The 18,968-nt window shown below is 46.1% G+C and overlaps 1 protein-coding gene across 1 annotated transcript; it reads left to right on the forward strand.

The window, feature by feature from the left end:
* The first annotated feature begins 248 nt into the window (after positions 1 to 248).
* On the forward strand, positions 249 to 15,592 carry eif4a3 (eukaryotic translation initiation factor 4A3). The gene is made up of 12 exons (XM_034077029.2): positions 249 to 519; positions 6,085 to 6,157; positions 6,857 to 6,923; positions 6,996 to 7,058; positions 7,135 to 7,267; positions 8,271 to 8,351; positions 10,696 to 10,837; positions 12,368 to 12,506; positions 13,821 to 13,936; positions 14,026 to 14,133; positions 15,162 to 15,289; positions 15,441 to 15,592. Exons 1-12 carry the CDS (start codon positions 360 to 362, stop codon positions 15,455 to 15,457), a joined length of 1,227 nt encoding a protein of 408 aa, XP_033932920.1. The 5' UTR covers positions 249 to 359; the 3' UTR covers positions 15,458 to 15,592.
* Positions 15,593 to 18,968: the final 3,376 nt, after the last annotated feature.

Below are 18,968 nucleotides of genomic sequence, written 5' to 3' on the forward strand. Positions count from 1 at the left end.
CTCACTCAACAGAATGAGATACTAATGTAATGTTATTGTTCCGGTGTGATAGCATACAGAAGCTACTCCGTGTACCTCTTATTCTCAGGATGTACTTAACCCACTCAAAGGATTTACGTTGTAAAAACCATAACTCATCTCTCTCAGATTAATGTGGTCGGATTTGTTTTCCTAATTTGCGAAACGCCGCTGTATCAACTGTCCCACCTGGGATGCCGTACTCCACACTGCTGTAAACCGGTAGAAGAATAAATCCGGAACTACGTCACCAGCTACACACGTGAGCGGTCTTTCTCTCAGTTAGCCGTTAGCTTAGCAGCGCTCTGTTTATCTGTCTTTAATCCCGAGTAAAGAACACGATGGCTGTCGCCGCTGTAACATCAGGAGGGAGGAAGAGGCTCATGAGGGAGGAGGACATGACGAAAGTAGAGTTTGAGACCAGCGAGGAGGTGGATGTGACGCCGACCTTCGACACGATGGGGCTGCGGGAGGACCTCCTGAGGGGGGTCTACGCCTACGGTAACACCGGGGATCAGGGGCCTACTGTTAGCTTAGCCTAGCATGTGTTCCTCCGCTGTTCATACAGTAAACACGATGGATTGGTGTCGTTTAACTACACTGCAGATGAGTTGTGTTCATTGTAAAATGATTTAGGGGGTGTAGTTATTCATTATTGTTATTATTATTATTAAAGTGTTCCCGCTGTTAGCATCAGCCGTTAGCATTAGCTGTTAGCATCAGCTCTGTAAACACAGCGGTTAAAATGTAGGTAATAGAGGTAATAATATGCCAGTTATCTACACAAATTAACTGGATATACAATGATAAAGTGGCAGAAAAGCATTTCAAACCGTAAAGTTGTCGTCAGAATATTAACTATTGATAACAGAGGTGTAAAGTAACCGAGTGCAGGTTAGAGGTACTTGTACTCACTGAGTATTTCTATTCTCTCTGGTACTCACTGAGTATTTCTATTCTCTCTGGTATTCTCTGAGTATTTCTATTCTCTCTGGTACTCACTGAGTATTTCTATTCTCTCTGGTATTCTCTGAGTATTTCTATTCTCTCTGGAACTCACTGAGTATTTCTATTCTCTCTGGTATTCTCTGAGTATTTCTATTCTCTCTGGTACTCACTGAGTATTTCTATTCTCTCTGGTATTCTCTGAGTATTTCTATTCTCTCTGGTACTCACTGAGTATTTCTATTCTCTCTGGAACTCTCTTAGTATTTCTATTCTCTCTGGTACTCACTGAGTATTTCTATTCTCTCTGGTACTCACTGAGTATTTCTATTCTCTCTGGTACTCACTGAGTATTTCTATTCTCTCTGGAACTCTCTTAGTATTTCTATTCTCTCTGGTACTCACTGAGTATTTCTATTCTCTCTGGAACTCTCTGAGTATTTCTATTCTCTCTGGTACTCACTGAGTATTTCTATTCTCTCTGGTACTCACTGAGTATTTCTATTCTCTCTGGTACTCACTGAGTATTTCTATTCTCTCTGGTACTCACTGAGTATTTCTATTCTCTCTGGAACTCTCTGAGTATTTCTATTCTCTCTGGTACTCACTGAGTATTTCTATTCTCTCTGGTACTCACTGAGTATTTCTATTCTCTCTGGTACTCACTGAGTATTTCTATTCTCTCTGGTACTCACTGAGTATTTCTATTCTCTCTGGAACTCACTGAGTATTTCTATTCTCTCTGGTACTCACTGAGTATTTCTATTCTCTCTGGTACTCACTGAGTATTTCTGTTCTCTCTGGTACTCACTGAGTATTTCTATTCTCTGGTACTCACTGAGTATTTCTATTCTCTGGTACTCACTGAGTATTTCTGTTCTCTCTGGTACTCAGAGTATTTCTGTTGTATTCTCTTTGGGGCTACATGCAGGGCTCCAGCTTCGTCCCGGGGCCGAACAAAATAGTGTCGGGGAGGATAACAAATAATTTTGGGACGAGAGTTAAAATAAAAACACCCTGCTAACTCCACTACAAACTGCGATGAAAACGACGGCACGTTTAGTGTAGCACAGTTATTAAACCTCCTTGTCAACATAAACACACAAAACATTTAGCAACCAGCGAAATACACACACACTGTACGTAGCTACAGCTGAGCCGCTGGCTGTCAGCCATGGTCTAGCTATGTACTGAGTGTGTGTTTCGCGGGTCGAGTGATGAACAATGGCATCCCGTGGAGGAATTCTGACATGTTTTACCGTTAATCACTAAACCGCACAGCAGAACCAGACCCTGGAGCGCCGGCCTCTTTACTGACTCCTCTTCACCCCCTATTAGTGTTGTCACGATACCAACATTTTGGTTTCGATACCGATACCAAGTCAAGAATTGCGATTCCGATTCTTTTTCGATACTTTTCTTAAAAAAAGGGAAACACGGAATATCGGCTTTAAAGTTAGGAATAACAGATGATTTTAGCAGTCAGAGCAACTGAAGCAGCAGTGTTACTAAGAACAGAAACGAGTCACATCTAATATAAATATATATAAAAGCATTTATTTTAATTGTGTAGCAGTGAGTTTATAATTTTGGCAGCACTGTTGAGCATTTTGAAAATGTATTTTCATGCCTCTGTGCAAGGCTTAGTCTTTCTATCTGTATAGCCCGTGGTGTAAAGTAACTAAGTTCATAAACTCAAGTACTACTTGGGTACAATTTTGAGATACTTGTACTTTATTTAAGTATTTCAATGTTTCTTTTGCTACTTTGTACTTCTAGTCCACTACGGTTCAGAGGTACATGGTGTACTTTTCCTCCACTACATATATTTAATCCCTTTAGTTACTTCTCAGATGTGGAGGAATGATGTGAAATATAACCAAGTGTTAAATCAGACTTTAGTTCCACCTGGAGTAAATCCACCAGCTACCCTGCAGTCTACAAAGTACTTCAGACTAGCTGCACCTTCACCAGCTACCCTGCAGTCTACAAAGTACTTCAGACTAGCTGCACCTTCACCAGCTACCCTGCAGTCTACAAAGTACTTCAGACTAGCTGCACCTCCACCAGCTACCCTGCAGTCTACAAAGTACTTCAGACTAGCTGCACCTCCACCAGCTACCCTGCAGTCTACAAAGTACTTCAGACTAGCTGCACCTCCACCAGCTACCCTGCAGTCTACAAAGTACTTCAGACTAGCTGCACCTCCACCAGCTACCCTGCAGTCTACAAAGTACTTCAGACTAGCTGCACCTCCACCAGCTACCCTGCAGTCTACAAAGTACTTCAGACTAGCTGCACCTTCACCAGCTACCCTGCAGTCTACAAAGTACTTCAGACTAGCTGCACCTCCACCAGCTACCCTGCAGTCTACAAAGTACTTCAGACTAGCTGCACCTCCACCAGCTACCCTGCAGTCTACAAAGTACTTCAGACTAGCTGCACCTTCACCAGCTACCCTGCAGTCTACAAAGTACTTCAGACTAGCTGCACCTCCACCAGCTACCCTGCAGTCTGCAAAGTACTTCAGACTAGCTGCACCTTCACCAGCTACCCTGCAGTCTACAAAGTACTTCAGACTAGCTGCACCTTCACCAGCTACCCTGCAGTCTACAAAGTACTTCAGACTAGCTGCACCTCCACCAGCTACCCTGCAGTCTACAAAGTACTTCAGACTAGCTGCACCTCCACCAGCTACCCTGCAGTCTACAAAGTACTTCAGACTAGCTGCACTTCCACCAGCTACCCTGCAGTCTACAAAGTACTTCAGACTAGCTGCACCTCCACCAGCTACCCTGCAGTCTGCAAAGTACTTTAAACTAGCTGCACCTCCACCAGCTACCCTGCAGTCTGCAAAGTACTTCAAACTAGCTGCTCCTTCACCAGCTACCCTGCAGTCTACAAAGTACTTCAGACTAGCTGCACTTCCACCAGCTACCCTGCAGTCTACAAAGTACTTCAGACTAGCTGCACCTCCACCAGCTACCCTGCAGTCTACAAAGTACTTCAAACTAGCTGCACCTTCACCAGCTTTGAGAACACTTTAATGATCAATCATTATAAAACACATCATATATATTATTCTGAAATGGACCAATCTGCACAATGACTACTTTTACTGTCGCTACTTTAATACTTTTACTTGAGGAACATTTTGAATGCAGTACTTTTACTGTAACAGAGTATTCTACACTCTGGTGCTTCTAGTACAAGACCTGAGCACTTCTACTTTTACTGTCGCTACTTTAACTATATGTTGATGATAATAATTTTGTACTTTTATTTGAGGAACATTTTGATTGCAGGATTGTTCCTACATTCTGGTACTTCTACTTTAACTCAAGTACAAGACCTGGGTACTTCTACTTTTACTCAAGTACAAGATATATACTTATACCACCTCCGTTTATAGCCTATGAAAAAAACTAATAGAAAACGAAGGCTAAAGCTAACGTTAGCAGATAGTGATGCTAGTTTGCTAGTTAAGTTTGCTCAACGATAATATTGCGACAGAAAAACTTTTCAGTGCACATCACGCTCTGCCGCTCCGACAGGGGGCTCTGAACACCTGAACGGCCCGTTCACAGACTTCTGGCGTCTTTTTTGTCAACAAGCCGAGGCGCAGCGGCAGTTGCACTCCCACTTGCAGCCATGCTTCTCGTTTTCTCACATGCTCTGGCAGCTAGCGCGTGGCCGCGTGCACGAGAGAGGGGAGGGACTTAGAACGTGCTTGAGAGGAGCGGGACTGCAGGCACTGCTGCAGTGCAGGGAGTGGAAGCAGAGTGCTGAACACACACGGAGTACTTTTCCCCGTCATTCTTAAAGTACCGATACTAATGAAACGGAGGAATCGTACCGTTTTTAACGGCAGGGTATCGCGGTACCTTTCAAGTATCGGTACACCGTGCAACACTACCCCCTATGGGTGATGAGGCTGAGAAGAGAACCCTCCATCGTTTAGTCCTGAGCAATATGCTGCCTCTCCCCACGTAGGGATGGGTACCGAGCCCCGGTGTTAAACGGGCCGGAATTATTGAAGACAGTGGTAACGTTAAGCTCCGACGTTATCGGACTTTTTATCGGTACTGGAGACATTTAAAAAATATATGTCATGTTATTGCTACATACACATTATATCGCAGTTTTAGTTTCACCGACTCCGTTTCTAATATGCAATAAGACTACAACTGCGTCTGTGGTGTGTTTGAGCTTTCCCGTCCAGACGAGATCTCTCTCTCCCGTCTGTGAGCGAGGGGCGTTCGTAAAGGCCTGCTGACGACAGGCCGTCGTCCTGTCAGCGGGTCCTCTGGGTTCTGTCTTCAGGACACAGTTGGATTGTGTTGATAATTGGATGGGACTTGATTGGATTCAATATTAGAGTAATTTTCTCATTTGTTTAAATATATGTGGCCTTTGTTTCTGTGATTGAATGTCTCATAAAAAGGTTGATGAATTATCATCTAATGATTTGATGTTTATTTATGTTAAAGGTCACTTTGAATGATTTTAACTCATGATAATGTAGAAAAACTAACATTTTAAATTCGGGACGGCTTAGATTGTATTTCGGGACGGTTCCGGGAGGATGGGGGAAAAAGTTTGTCGAGAGCCCTGGCTACATGTATCACCTGGTGGAGGTGCAGGGCTGTGGAAGTGCAGGGCTGTGGAGGTGCAGGGCTGTGGAAGTGCAGGGCTGTGGGGGTGCAGGGCTGTGGAAGTGCAGGGCTGTGGGGGTGCAGGGCTGTGGAGGGGCAGGGCTGTGGAGGTGCAGGGCTGTGGGGGTGCAGGGCTGTGGGGGTGCAGGGCTGTGGGGGTGCAGGGCTGTGGAGGGGCAGGGGGGTGCAGGGCTGTGGAGGGGCAGGGCTGTGGGGGTGCACAGAGCAGTCTTAACTGATATTGATCCGTCAAACGTTGCATCCTTAAAGAACAATGTAATAAAGTAAACATTGTAAACATGAATGTTCTGCGTATTCAGACGAGTCTCTTCCCACCATGACAGAACCTGTGCTCGATGTGATTGCCCGGTTATAGACAGCGTTTCCTGGGGAGGCTTCACGCTGCTGCTGCTGCTGTTGTTGTTGTTGTTGATGCCAGCGGCTGTAAACACATATTCTGTTTCAGGTTTTGAGAAACCGTCAGCGATCCAACAGAGAGCGATCAAACAGATCATCAAGGGGAGAGACGTCATTGCACAGTGAGACACACACACACACTCACACACACACACACTTTCACTCTCACACACACACACACACACACACACACACACACACACACACACTTTCACTCTCACACACACTCACACACACACACTTTCACTCTCACACACACTCACACACACACACACACACACTTTCACTCTCACACACACACACACACACACACACACACACACACACACTTTCACTCTCACACACACACACACACACACACTTTCACTCTCACACACACTCTCACACACACACACACTTTCACTCTCACACACACACACACACACACACACACACACACACTTTCACTCTCACACACACTCACACACACACACACACTTTCACTCTCACACACACACACACTTTCACTCTCACACACACACACACTTTCACACACTCTCACACACACACACTTTCACTCTCACACACACTCACACACACACACTTTCACTCTCACACACACACACACACACTTTCACTCTCACACACACACACTTTCACTCTCTCACACACTCTCTACAGAAATACCTCTAGCCCCATTGGACGCTCTGCGTAACGTGGTTTTGTTGAATGAGTCTGGAACTGGTTCTTAAAGTATTGAATGTAAACAGGTTTTGGTTTGTAAGCCCAGTGTCCGTGCCTCTCCCGCTCTGGTTGTGTGATAACGGCTGCTCTGCCTTCAGGTCCCAGTCAGGAACGGGAAAGACCGCCACCTTCTGTGTGTCGGTGCTGCAGTGTCTGGACATCCAGGTGAGCGAGTAGCCGTGATGCGTTCACTGTCCGTCTCTCCTACGCTGTTCTAACTCCGGTTCCTGTGTGCAGGTGAGGGAGACGCAGGCTCTGATCCTGGCTCCCACCCGAGAGCTGGCTGGGCAGATCCAGAAGGTAGCTCCGCCCCCATCCCCAGCCAATCCCCTGCTCTCGCCCAGAGCTCGTCTCTGATTGGCTGTTCTGTGTTCAGGTGCTGCTGGCTCTGGGAGACTACATGAACGTGCAGTGCCACGCCTGCATCGGGGGAACCAACGTGGGCGAAGACATCCGCAAGCTAGACTACGGACAGCACGTGGTGTCGGGGACGCCAGGGCGCGTGTTCGGTGAGACCCCCGCTCGTTAACATCAGACAGGAAGTAACACCCCGCTCGTTAACATCAGACAGGAAGTAACGCCCCGCTCGTTAACATCAGACAGGAAGTAACACCCCGCTCGTTAACATCAGACAGGAAGTAACGCCCCGCTCGTTAACATCAGACAGGAAGTAACGCCCCGCTCGTTAACATCAGACAGGAAGTAACACCCCGCTCGTTAACATCAGACAGGAAGTAACGCCCCGCTCGTTAACATCAGACAGGAAGTAACATCAGACGGGAAGTAACGCCCCGCTCGTTAACATCAGACAGGAAGTAACATCAGACGGGAAGTAACGCCCCGCTCGTTAACATCAGACAGGAAGTAACATCAGACGGGAAGTAACGCCCCGCTCGTTAACATCAGACAGGAAGTAACATCAGACAGGAAGTAACACCCCGTTCGTTAACATCAGACAGGAAGTAACATCAGACGGGAAGTAACGCCCCGCTCGTTAACATCAGACAGGAAGTAACATCAGACGGGAAGTAACGCCCCGCTCGTTAACATCAGACAGGAAGTAACATCAGACAGGAAGTAACACCCCGTTCGTTAACATCAGACAGGAAGTAACGCCCCGTTCGTTAACATCAGACAGGAAGTAACGCCCCGTTCGTTAACATCAGACAGGAAGTAACGCCCCGTTCGTTAACATCAGACAGGAAGTAACGCCCCGTTCGTTAACATCAGACAGGAAGTAACGCCCCGTTCGTTAACATCAGACAGGAAGTAACGCCCCGCTCGTTAACATCAGACAGGAAGTAACGCCCCGTTCATTAAGCTCACACAGGAAGTAACGCCCCGCTCATTAAGCTCACACAGGAAGTAACGCCCCGCTCATTAAGCTCACACAGGAAGTAACGCCCCGCTCATTAAGCTCACACAGGAAGTAACGCCCCGCTCATTAAGCTCACACAGGAAGTAACGCCCCCCTCGTTAACCTCAGACAGGAAGTAACGCTTCTCTCCCCAGACATGATCCGGCGCCGCAGCCTGAGGACTCGAGCCATCAAGATGCTCGTTCTGGACGAGGCGGACGAGATGCTGAACAAAGGTGAGACCTGGAACCAGTTAGAGAGATGATATATAGACAAGTACTTTATTATCTCTTAAGCCCGAGGGTCCCCCCAGTGGACCCCTCCCACCGTTTTTTTACGAGACTATGTCTCAGGGCTTCTTAACATTTATGAAACTATTAATGTTCCATACCCTTTTAACGGTAAGAAACTCCGCTAACTGACAATAAGAACCATTTTTAGCTAAAAGAAACACGAGTAATACCAAGCCTTTGAATTAGCATGGAGCGAAAAAAATGCTAACTAATGCTAACGGACTTTTGCACTCACGGTAGAAATGCCCTCATTACTATCTTAACTGCACAAACAAGATATCCGATTAAAGCTGAGACTCCACAGATTCCACACATGTAATGTCATCACTGTAGGACCCCGAATTCCTGGAGCTGTCAGCCAGAAAAGAGAAAGTAAACAACATCCGGTTCCAAAAATATTACAATAATTACGTCTTACCTTTTTTGATTTGTGATCAAAAGTTGTGTTCAACGGAATAAAAACGCCGCTCAAGGTTAATCCAATGTCTTTGTGTCACGTAGACATTTTTACGGATAATCCATCATCATATTTATGGCAATATACTGGGTATAACGTTTTCCCGTCCAGGCTTGCACTTTCAGATACGTTTGTTTGCTTCTCTATTACGTCCGCAATGGTAATGTTTACGTGGATTTGGGAACTGCCCATCGATTCTATTGGATGTAATGGTTAAGAAAAAGGTGTAAATCGCCCAATGGGTTCCAGAGATATGGTCCTGCGTAAAGCATAAAGAATGCCAGCCAGCGTAAGCACATTACGCAGCAGACTTTACTTATTGTTTACTACGTAAGGAAGCAGGAATTGCAGGACCCAGAGCGCACGGAGCACAGAGCGGACAGCGGATAACGGGATGCAGTTTTATTGCTTATAGATCATCAGAACATTTCAAAGGGGACACAGCCCCATTGGATATTAACCTATGGATTAACTACAGCATCGTTTTTATCGTTGTAATGCCATTGAAGACCAGACAAAGAGGAAGGTGAGTCATTGTTAGCCTAGCGCATGTTAGTACCTAGCGCCACTTGTTTTGATGTACGTTTTTGTTAACGTCGCAAGTTTTTATCTTTCAGCGTTGAGGTGGGCACCGTTAGATTCTGTGTCTTTACGATCATAAACAATGTGTTGGATGCGCAGCTAGGACAAGTAATAAGGGAGCTAGGAGTGATTTTCGGTGCAGTAATAGGTTAGCATTTTTCGCTCGGGGCTAATTCAGAGGCTCACTGTTAGCATTGTGTTTTTTTTGGAAAAATAAATCAGTTAAATGAGTTTTTCCCCGTTATATGGATATAAAATATTAAGGTTCTTTAGATGTTGTTTCCTGCAAATGACGCGATTTCGGGTCCGTGGGGCCTAAAAGGATAACGGTATGTTTTTTTTGTTTTTTTCACAACAGTTGTATTTGGATGGAATGAATACCTATAGTGATAATTCAAAGTAATAAAATGATTTTTACAGTGAAAAAGTTCAAATGGAACTGATGGTTCCCAAATTACCCAGAGGTGAGTCCGCCTGGACTTTATTTTTCGAAACCTCTCTAAAAAGGTCAAATTTCACTTGTTTTGCATCAATCTTGATACAGGGTACTTATTATGTTATAGTTTGGATTCCTAAAGCTTTTAGTCTACCAGCCCATCATTCAAGGCTGGTTTTCACTAAGTAATGGGGTTTTTTAGGCGGACATTAGAATTTACATGTTTTTACTGTGTTCTATCTGAATTTACTTTAAAATAAAAACATCTATATTGATTCTGACACTTCTACATCCAACTCACAGATGTAACCTTGCTTTGAGAGAAAAGATTATTAATTTACCCCTTTTTAGAAGTGAAGATATAGTCTTTGTTGTGTTCGTGGCATTTTCGAGCCTGAAACCTGAAAAACAGGCTCAGGGCTTAAGAGGTTAACGCTTCCCGGCAGGAAGTCGGTCTCTTAACGCTTCCCGGCAGGAAGTCGGTCTCTTAACGCTTCCCGGCAGGAAGTCGGTCTCTTAACGCTACCCGGCAGGAAGTCGGTCTCTTAACGCTTCCCGGCAGGAAGTCGGTCTCTTAACGCTTCCCGGCAGGAAGTCTGTCTCTTAACGCTTCCCGGCAGGAAGTCGGTCTCTTAACGCTTCCCGGCAGGAAGTCGGTCTCTTAACGCTTCCCGGCAGGAAGTCGGTCTCTTAACGCTTCCCGGCAGGAAGTCGGTCTCTTAACGCTTCCCGGCAGGAAGTCGGTCTCTTAACGCTTCCCGGCAGGAAGTCGGTCTCTAATGCTTCCCGACTAACGCTCACTTTCTGTCCAGGCTTCAAGGAGCAGATCTACGATGTGTACCGCTACCTGCCCCCCGCCACCCAGGTATGTCTGATCAGCGCCACGCTGCCCCACGAGATCCTGGAGATGACCAACAAGTTCATGACCGACCCCATCCGCATCCTGGTGAAGCGGTGAGTCGTCATCATTCCCTCCATCAGTGTGTTATAACCCCCCCATTAGTGAGTTATAACCCCTCCATCAGTGTGTTATAACCCCCCCATCAGTGTGTTATAACCCCTCCATCAGTGTGTTATAGCCCCCCCATCAGTGTGTTATAACCCCTCCATCAGTGTGTTATAACCCCTCCATCAGTGTGTTATAACCCCTCCATCAGTGTGTTATAGCCCCTCCATCAGTGTGTTATAACCCCTCCATCAGTGTGTTATAACCTCCATCAGTGTGTTATAGCCCCCATCAGTGTGTTATAACCCCTCCATCAGTGTGTTATAACCCCTCCATCAGTGTGTTATAACCCCCATCAGTGTGTTATAGCCCCTCCATCAGTGTGTTATAGCCCCTCCATCAGTGTGTTATAACCCCTCCATCAGTGTGTTATAGCCCCTCCATCAGTGTGTTATAACCTCCATCAGTGTGTTATAGCCCCCATCAGTGTGTTATAACCTCCATCAGTGTGTTATAGCCCCCATCAGTGAGTTATAACCCCTCCATCAGTGAGTTATAACCCCTCCATCAGTGTGTTATAACCCCTCCATCAGTGTGTTATAACCCCTCCATCAGTGTGTTATAACCCCTCCATCAGTGTGTTATAACCCCTCCATCAGTGTGTTATAGCCCCTCCATCAGTGTGTTATAGCCCCCATCAGTGAGTTATAACCCCTCCATCAGTGTGTTATAACCTCCATCAGTGTGTTATAGCCTCCATCAGTGTGTTATAGCCCCCATCAGTGTGTTATAACCCCTCCATCAGTGTGTTATAAACCCTCCATCAGTGTGTTATAACCCCTCCATCAGTGTGTTATAGCCCCTCCATCAGTGTGTTATAGCCCCTCCATCAGTGTGTTATAGCCCCTCCATCAGTGTGTTATAACCTCCATCAGTGTGTTATAACCTCCATCAGTGTGTTATAACCTCCATCAGTGTGTTATAGCCCCCATCAGTGTGTTATAACCCCTCCATCAGTGTGTTATAACCCCTCCATCAGTGTGTTATAACCCCCCATCAGTGTGTTATAGCCCCTCCATCAGTGTGTTATAGCCCCTCCATCAGTGTGTTATAACCTCCATCAGTGTGTTATAGCCCCCATCAGTGTGTTATAACCTCCATCAGTGTGTTATAGCCCCCATCAGTGTGTTATAACCCCTCCATCAGTGTGTTATAACCCCTCCATCAGTGTGTTATAGCCCCTCCATCAGTGTGTTATAACCTCCATCAGTGTGTTATAGCCCCCATCAGTGTGTTATAACCCCTCCATCAGTGTGTTATAGCCCCTCCATCAGTGTGTTATAGCCCCTCCATCAGTGTGTTATAACCCCTCCATCATCAGTGTGTTATAACCCCTTCATCAGTGTGTTATAACCCCTCCCCCATCAGTGTGTTATAGCCCCCCTTGATGTGTAGGGTTAGGGTCTGTTGATGTTCCACATGGAGCTGCTGGGATGCAAGGAGCGTCTCAGATCTGATCGTTAGTGTTGTCTCCCCAGTGATGAGCTGACTCTGGAGGGCATCAAGCAGTTCTTCGTGGCCGTGGAGAGAGAAGAGTGGAAGTTTGACACGCTGTGCGACCTTTACGACACTCTGACCATCACTCAGGCTGTCATCTTCTGCAACACCAAGAGAAAGGTACACCATTACTATGAGTGTGATGGAAACGTCTGGATCAATGGAGACTCAGAGAGAGACTCGGAGAGAGACACAGGGAGACTCGGAGAGAGACACAGGGAGACTCGGAGAGAGACACAGGGAGACTCGGAGAGAGACACAGGGAGACTCGGAGAGAGACACAGGGAGACTCGGAGAGAGACACTGGGAGACTCGGAGAGAGACACTGGGAGACTCGGAGAGAGACACAGGGAGACTCGGAGAGAGACTCAGGGAGACTCGGAGAGAGACTCAGGGAGACTCGGAGAGAGACTCAGGGAGACTCGGAGAGAGAGACACAGGGAGACTCGGAGAGAGACAGGGAGACTCGGAGGGAGACACAGGGAGACTCGGAGAGAGACACAGGGAGACTCGGAGAGAGAGACAGGGAGACACTCAGAGACACAGAGAGAGACACAGGGAGACTCAGAGAGAGACACAGAGACTCAGAGAGAGACACAGGGAGACTCGGAGAGAGACACAGGGAGACTCAGGGAGACTCGGAGAGAGACACAGGGAGACTCGGAGAGAGACACAGGGAGACTCGGAGAGAGACACAGGGAGACTCGGAGAGAGACACAGGGAGACACGGAGAGACAGGGAGACTCGGAGAGAGACTCGGAGGGAGACTCGGAGAGAGACACAGGGAGACTCGGAGAGAAACAGGGAGACACAGAGAGAGAAACAGGGAGACACAGGGAGACTCAGGGAGACAGAGAGAGACACAGGGAGACAGGGAGAGAAACAGAGAGACTCAGATGGAAACACAGAGACTCAGGGAGACACAGAGAGAAACAGGGAGACAGAGAGACACACAGAGACTCAGGGAGACAGAGAGACTCAGAGACAGGGAGACAGAGAGAGACTCGGAGACAGAGAGACTCAGGGAGACTCAGATGGAAACACGGAGACTCAGATGGAAACACGGAGACACAGGGAGACAGGGAGACGGGGAGACTCTGATGGAAACACGGAGAAGAGATGCTCTGAGGTTCTGAAGATCTCGTGGATTCAGCTCTGAGAGAGAGAGCAAGACACATCACTATAACCTCATCAGCTGACGTCTGTGTGTATACTGCAAGGCCTTCTGGGAGTCTGAGTCCTGTGTGTACTGCAAGGCATTCTGGGAGTCTGAGTCCTGTGTGTACTGCAAGGCATTCTGGGAGTCTGAGTCCTGTGTGTACTGCAAGGCCTTCTGGGAGTCTGAGTCCTGTGTGTACTGCAAGGCATTCTGGGAGTCTGAGTCCTGTGTGTACTGCAAGGCCTTCTGGGAGTCTGAGTCCTGTGTGTTTGCAGGTTGATTGGCTGACGGAGAAGATGAGGGAGGCGAACTTCACCGTGTCCTCGATGCATGGAGACATGCCTCAGAAAGAGAGAGAGTCCATCATGAAGGAGTTCAGATCAGGAGCCAGGTACACACGCACACATTAACACACACACACATATACTCACACACTCACATTAACACACACTAACTCTTCCCCCCCCCCCCCCCCCCCAGTCGGGTCCTGATCTCCACAGATGTCTGGGCTCGAGGTCTGGACGTTCCTCAGGTTTCTCTCATCATCAACTACGACCTGCCCAACAACAGAGAGCTCTACATCCACAGGTAACATATCCCTCCACACCAAGTAGATCCACGGGTCATATATCCCTCCACACCAAGTAGATCCACAGGTAACATATATCCCTCCACACCAAGTAGATCCACAGGTCATATATCCCTCCACACCAAGTAGATCCACAGGTAACATATATCCCTCCACACCAAGTAGTTCCACAGCTCACATATCCCTCCACACCAAGTAGATTCACAGGTCATATATCCCTCCACACCAAGTAGATCCACAGGTAACATATATCCCTCCACACCAAGTAGTTCCACAGCTCACATATCCCTCCACACCAAGTAGATTCACAGGTCATATATCCCTCCACACCAAGTAGATCCACAGGTAACATATATCCCTCCACACCAAGTAGATCCACAGGTCATATATCCCTCCACACCAAGTAGATCCACAGGTAACATATATCCCTCCACACCAAGTAGTTCCACAGCTCACATATCCCTCCACACCAAGTAGATTCACAGGTCATATATCCCTCCACACCAAGTAGATCCACAGGTAACATATATCCCTCCACACCAAGTAGATCCACAGGTCATATATCCTTCCACACCAAGTAGATCCACAGGTAACATATATCCCTCCACACCAAGTAGTTCCACAGCTCACATATCCCTCCACACCAAGTAGATCCACAGGTCACATATCCCTCCACACCAAGTAGATCCACTGGTCACATATCCCTCCACACCAAGTAGACCCACAGGTCATATATCCCTCCACACCAAGTAGACCCACAGGTGATATATCCCTCCACACCAAGTAGACCCACAGGTCACATATCCCTCCACACCAAGTAGATCCACAGGTGATATATCCCTCCACACCAAGTAGACCCACAGGTCACATATCCCTCCACACCAAGTAGATCCACAGTTCACAGAAGTACTTTATTGATCCCAAATTGGGATCACACAATACAAATGAAAAGACTTGAAATAAACCAGGAGAAAATATATTTGATGTGTGATTGGCCCGTCTAACGCAAACCTCTGACCTCCTCCAGGATCGGTCGTTCAGGTCGTTACGGGCGAAAAGGTGTCGCCATCAACTTCGTGAAGAACGACGACATCCGGATCCTGCGAGACATCGAGCAGTATTACAGCACGCAGATCGACGAGATGCCCATGAACGGTACGACCAATCACAGAGCCAGGCTTAGGTCACATGTCCCGTCTCGGCCAATCAGAGCCATGCTGTAGTATCTCCTCTCTGTGATAGTTCCTTAGTTAAGGTAAATCTTTAAGGGGAAATTGAGTGATTAATGACGTGTTTCCCCCTGCAGTGGCCGACCTGATCTAATTGGACGATGACACCGAAGCCCCGCCCCCTGACTTCCTGTTATTTCCCGCCTGGTTTGTTTTTTAACTAGATTTAGAGATCGTGTTTTCGAGGTGAAGCAACTTGTTTTGTAAATAAAGTTTTGATTCCACGTCAGCTGTCGTCACCTGGTTTATTAAAGAGGTTCTTCTTCTGTGGTGTTCTACAGCAGGGGTTCCCTTTCAGCCCGCGACCCCCAAAATGCTAGTGGATTTATTTAAGTTTTCCGCACTCTCGCAGGAATATCTCCGCAATGGACTGAGCTTAAGTTTCACTTTCGATTGCATGATGTAGCCCAGCGCCACATGTTGCCACTTGTTTGTAACAAGTGATGTGTTTTTTAGATTTCAAGAAGCGTATAGAACAAACAATGGATGTATTTTCTGAACATTTATCCAGGCCGGCAGTAGATTTAGATGTTAGGAGTGAGTCTTTTATATGCACCAATGAAGCTTTGCATGCAGTCTGTGGTTGGGGCAGACCACGCAGGGTTCATGTTTTAATGAACATAGTTTAGTTTTGAAAATCCACAGCGGAGCTTTGAGTCGTACTGCGTGCGGTGCGTTGGCATCTCTCAGCATTCTTTACGGTTCTGCCTTCTTAATAAAGCAGATCAGGTAATCATTTCCTCTCAGTCCCACAGCGTCTCCTCTGTCAGGAAACCGTCTGAGTCCGTCAGGCACAGCTTTAGTCTCTGCTGGTCCAGGGTGATGCCGATGCGTCCTCCTGCTCTCAGGCGTCCATCGGACTGAAATTGTGATAGAACTACTAACAAAGCTCTTATATACTAACAAAGGACTGGCTCCTCTAAAGCCAGTTGAGTAGCACTTGAAATGCTTGGCTCTTTGAAACCTGATGTACTTTATGATTCTGTTTTCTTCAAGTTTGTATCTTGTTGGTCGAACGCACTTAGTGTAAGTCGCTTTGGATAAAAGCCTCAGCTAAATGCGATGTGATGTAATCTCAAAACTGCTACAGTATTTTCAAGCAGAAATTTGGGACAATTATTTTGACAGAAACCTTAAAACTGAACTAACTGACTGCTAGGGTTAACTTTGATTTAAACATTTGTAGAATACTAAGAGCTTTATCGAGTAGGTGTAACTGTGTAGAGGGTAAACTCTTTATCACTTAGGGTTCATGTGACAGCATTCCCACTGCTTGTTCTGCTGCGCACAAAATTCTTTATTATTCCTCCGGGTTATTTTGGCCCTCTTCTCCTCCCGCATTGAACATCGCAGAAACTCCGTTCAAACATCAAAACGTTCAGCTCGGGAATCGATGGCTATTACTTTTCTCATTCATAACTTTCATAATTCCAGAGATACATCCCATAATACATCACATGTTTAACATGGAAGTCAATGGAGAAACTCTTCAGACTTCAACAAATCTTCATGCAACTTCAACTGCTAACTGTTCCTTCATACTTTCACTCAGAAACCTCATTCCAACTTTAAAATGACACAACTTTTAAATCTGATTCATACTTTTAGAGATATCAAACATTGTTCAGACCTTGGTACAGAGGCCTTCTTCAGATTTAGAGTGCGTGATGTCACAGCTAGAGTGGAGGACAGATTTCATTTTGCCTTCATATATTTTTTTAAACCTGCCATAATTCCCAAACCCTACATTCCTGAGACACAAGTCTTCATGACAAACGTAGGAAAACATCTCGTAGCTTGAAAGATAAAAAAAATTAAACAAAATGCCTCTTGAGGGCATGAAGTGATAAAAACGTTCATGTCTCCATTAAACCCCATTGTATGTTCGGCCTCATCGATCCCCACCACAGCAGCCGCACACTTTTAGTTGATCTGCCAAAAAGGCCACATTATTAACCCGAAAGTACACAAAAATTACACTTCATATACTCAAGGTCCTTGACATGCTTCACGTTTTGAAATTTCACAGATATCTGTTACGGTTCTTCAACAAAACGTTCACATGTAAGAGGTTTATCCCTCATTCAGAACAATGAAAATGCTCTCCTCTCACCGATTACTGCACATCACCATGGAAACCTTTGATCTCTGCACACCTCGTTAGCTCAAATATAAACACCTGTGTCATGGAACCATGCATGGAACACGATGATGTCATCACTCCAACTGACATGCTCAGAGCAGCAGACCTCAGGTAATGGTTAATGGTCCGGCCCTCAACAGCTCTACGTCAATGATCGGGTGTCATTATATGCCGTTTCCATGGAAACGCATACCTCGCCATGAAACACGATGTCGCTGTAACTCCAATGGACAGGGTCCGATCGCCTCCAAACTTCGCTTGTATATCACCGGTCCATGCCTCAACAGCTCTACGCCAAATCTGAGATCTCACCATAGGCTGTTTCCATGGAAACGCATCCCTCGCCATAAAAATACGATGTTGTCGTAACTGATATGAAAATGGTCAAAACACCACCAGACTTCAGATGACAGTTAATGGTCCAGCTCTCAACATTTCTATGTGCCATTAGTGAGTTTTCCTCAAAAGCTGTTGCCATGGCAACGCATCCCTTGCAATAAAAAACGATATTGCTATATCTCCTATGAAAATTGTCAAAAAGTGCTCAAACTTCACATGTGTGCTAACAGTCCAGCCGTGAAGACATCTACGGGACAGTTTTGAGATTTCTTCAAATGCCGTTGCCATGGCAACCCAATGCTCGCCATGAAACGCGGTTTTCTCATAACTTCAGTGAAAATACTCCAAACAGCCCAAGACTTCACAGGTTTGCTAACTATGCAGCTATCAACATATCTAAGCGTATTATGGGGTGTCATCAAATGCCGTTGCCATGGCGACAGATCATTCACCATCAAGTTAGTTCAAAAGTTTGCAGTTCAAATATTCTGCTGCTTTTCCAAGCCTTTTGACTTTCTTTTCTTCTCTCATCACACATTCAAGCCCCCAGTGTTCATGTATCATTTCAATCTCAATTCTTCACTTTCTTCTCACACATTACATTTCAGCATAGCAGTTCAGCGTCAGCTTTTCAGCATAAAGCATTCCCACTAGCAATTTCTTCAGGAATTCAGGACACCCCCCACCCCCCCTCAAGTGGCTGTGACACCCCCCACCCCCCCTCAAGTGGCTGTGACACCCCCCACCCCCCCTCAAGTGGCTGTGACACCCCCCACCCCCCCCTCAAGTGGCTGTGAGACCCCTTCCCCCTCAAGTGGCTGTGAGACCCCCCCCTCAAGTGGCTCGGGGGCTCCGATGTCCATATAAAAATATTGATTTAAATCCAATATCCAGAAAATAAGAGCTTTATTAAAACTTGTTAACATACAGAAAATATTCAAACATTTAAATATCAAAGTTTTATTAATGATATAATATCATTAAACAAAGGGTTAACAACACATGTTCGTAAGCAAAGGGTTAACAACACATGTTCGTAAGCAAAGGGTTAACAACACATGTTGGTAAACAAAGGGTTAACAACACATGTTGGTAAACAAAGGGTTAACAACACATGTTCGTA

The sequence above is a fragment of the Pseudochaenichthys georgianus genome, unplaced genomic scaffold, assembly GCF_902827115.2.
Source record: "Pseudochaenichthys georgianus unplaced genomic scaffold, fPseGeo1.2 scaffold_1216_arrow_ctg1, whole genome shotgun sequence".
Classification (NCBI taxonomy): Eukaryota; Metazoa; Chordata; class Actinopteri; order Perciformes; family Channichthyidae; genus Pseudochaenichthys; species Pseudochaenichthys georgianus.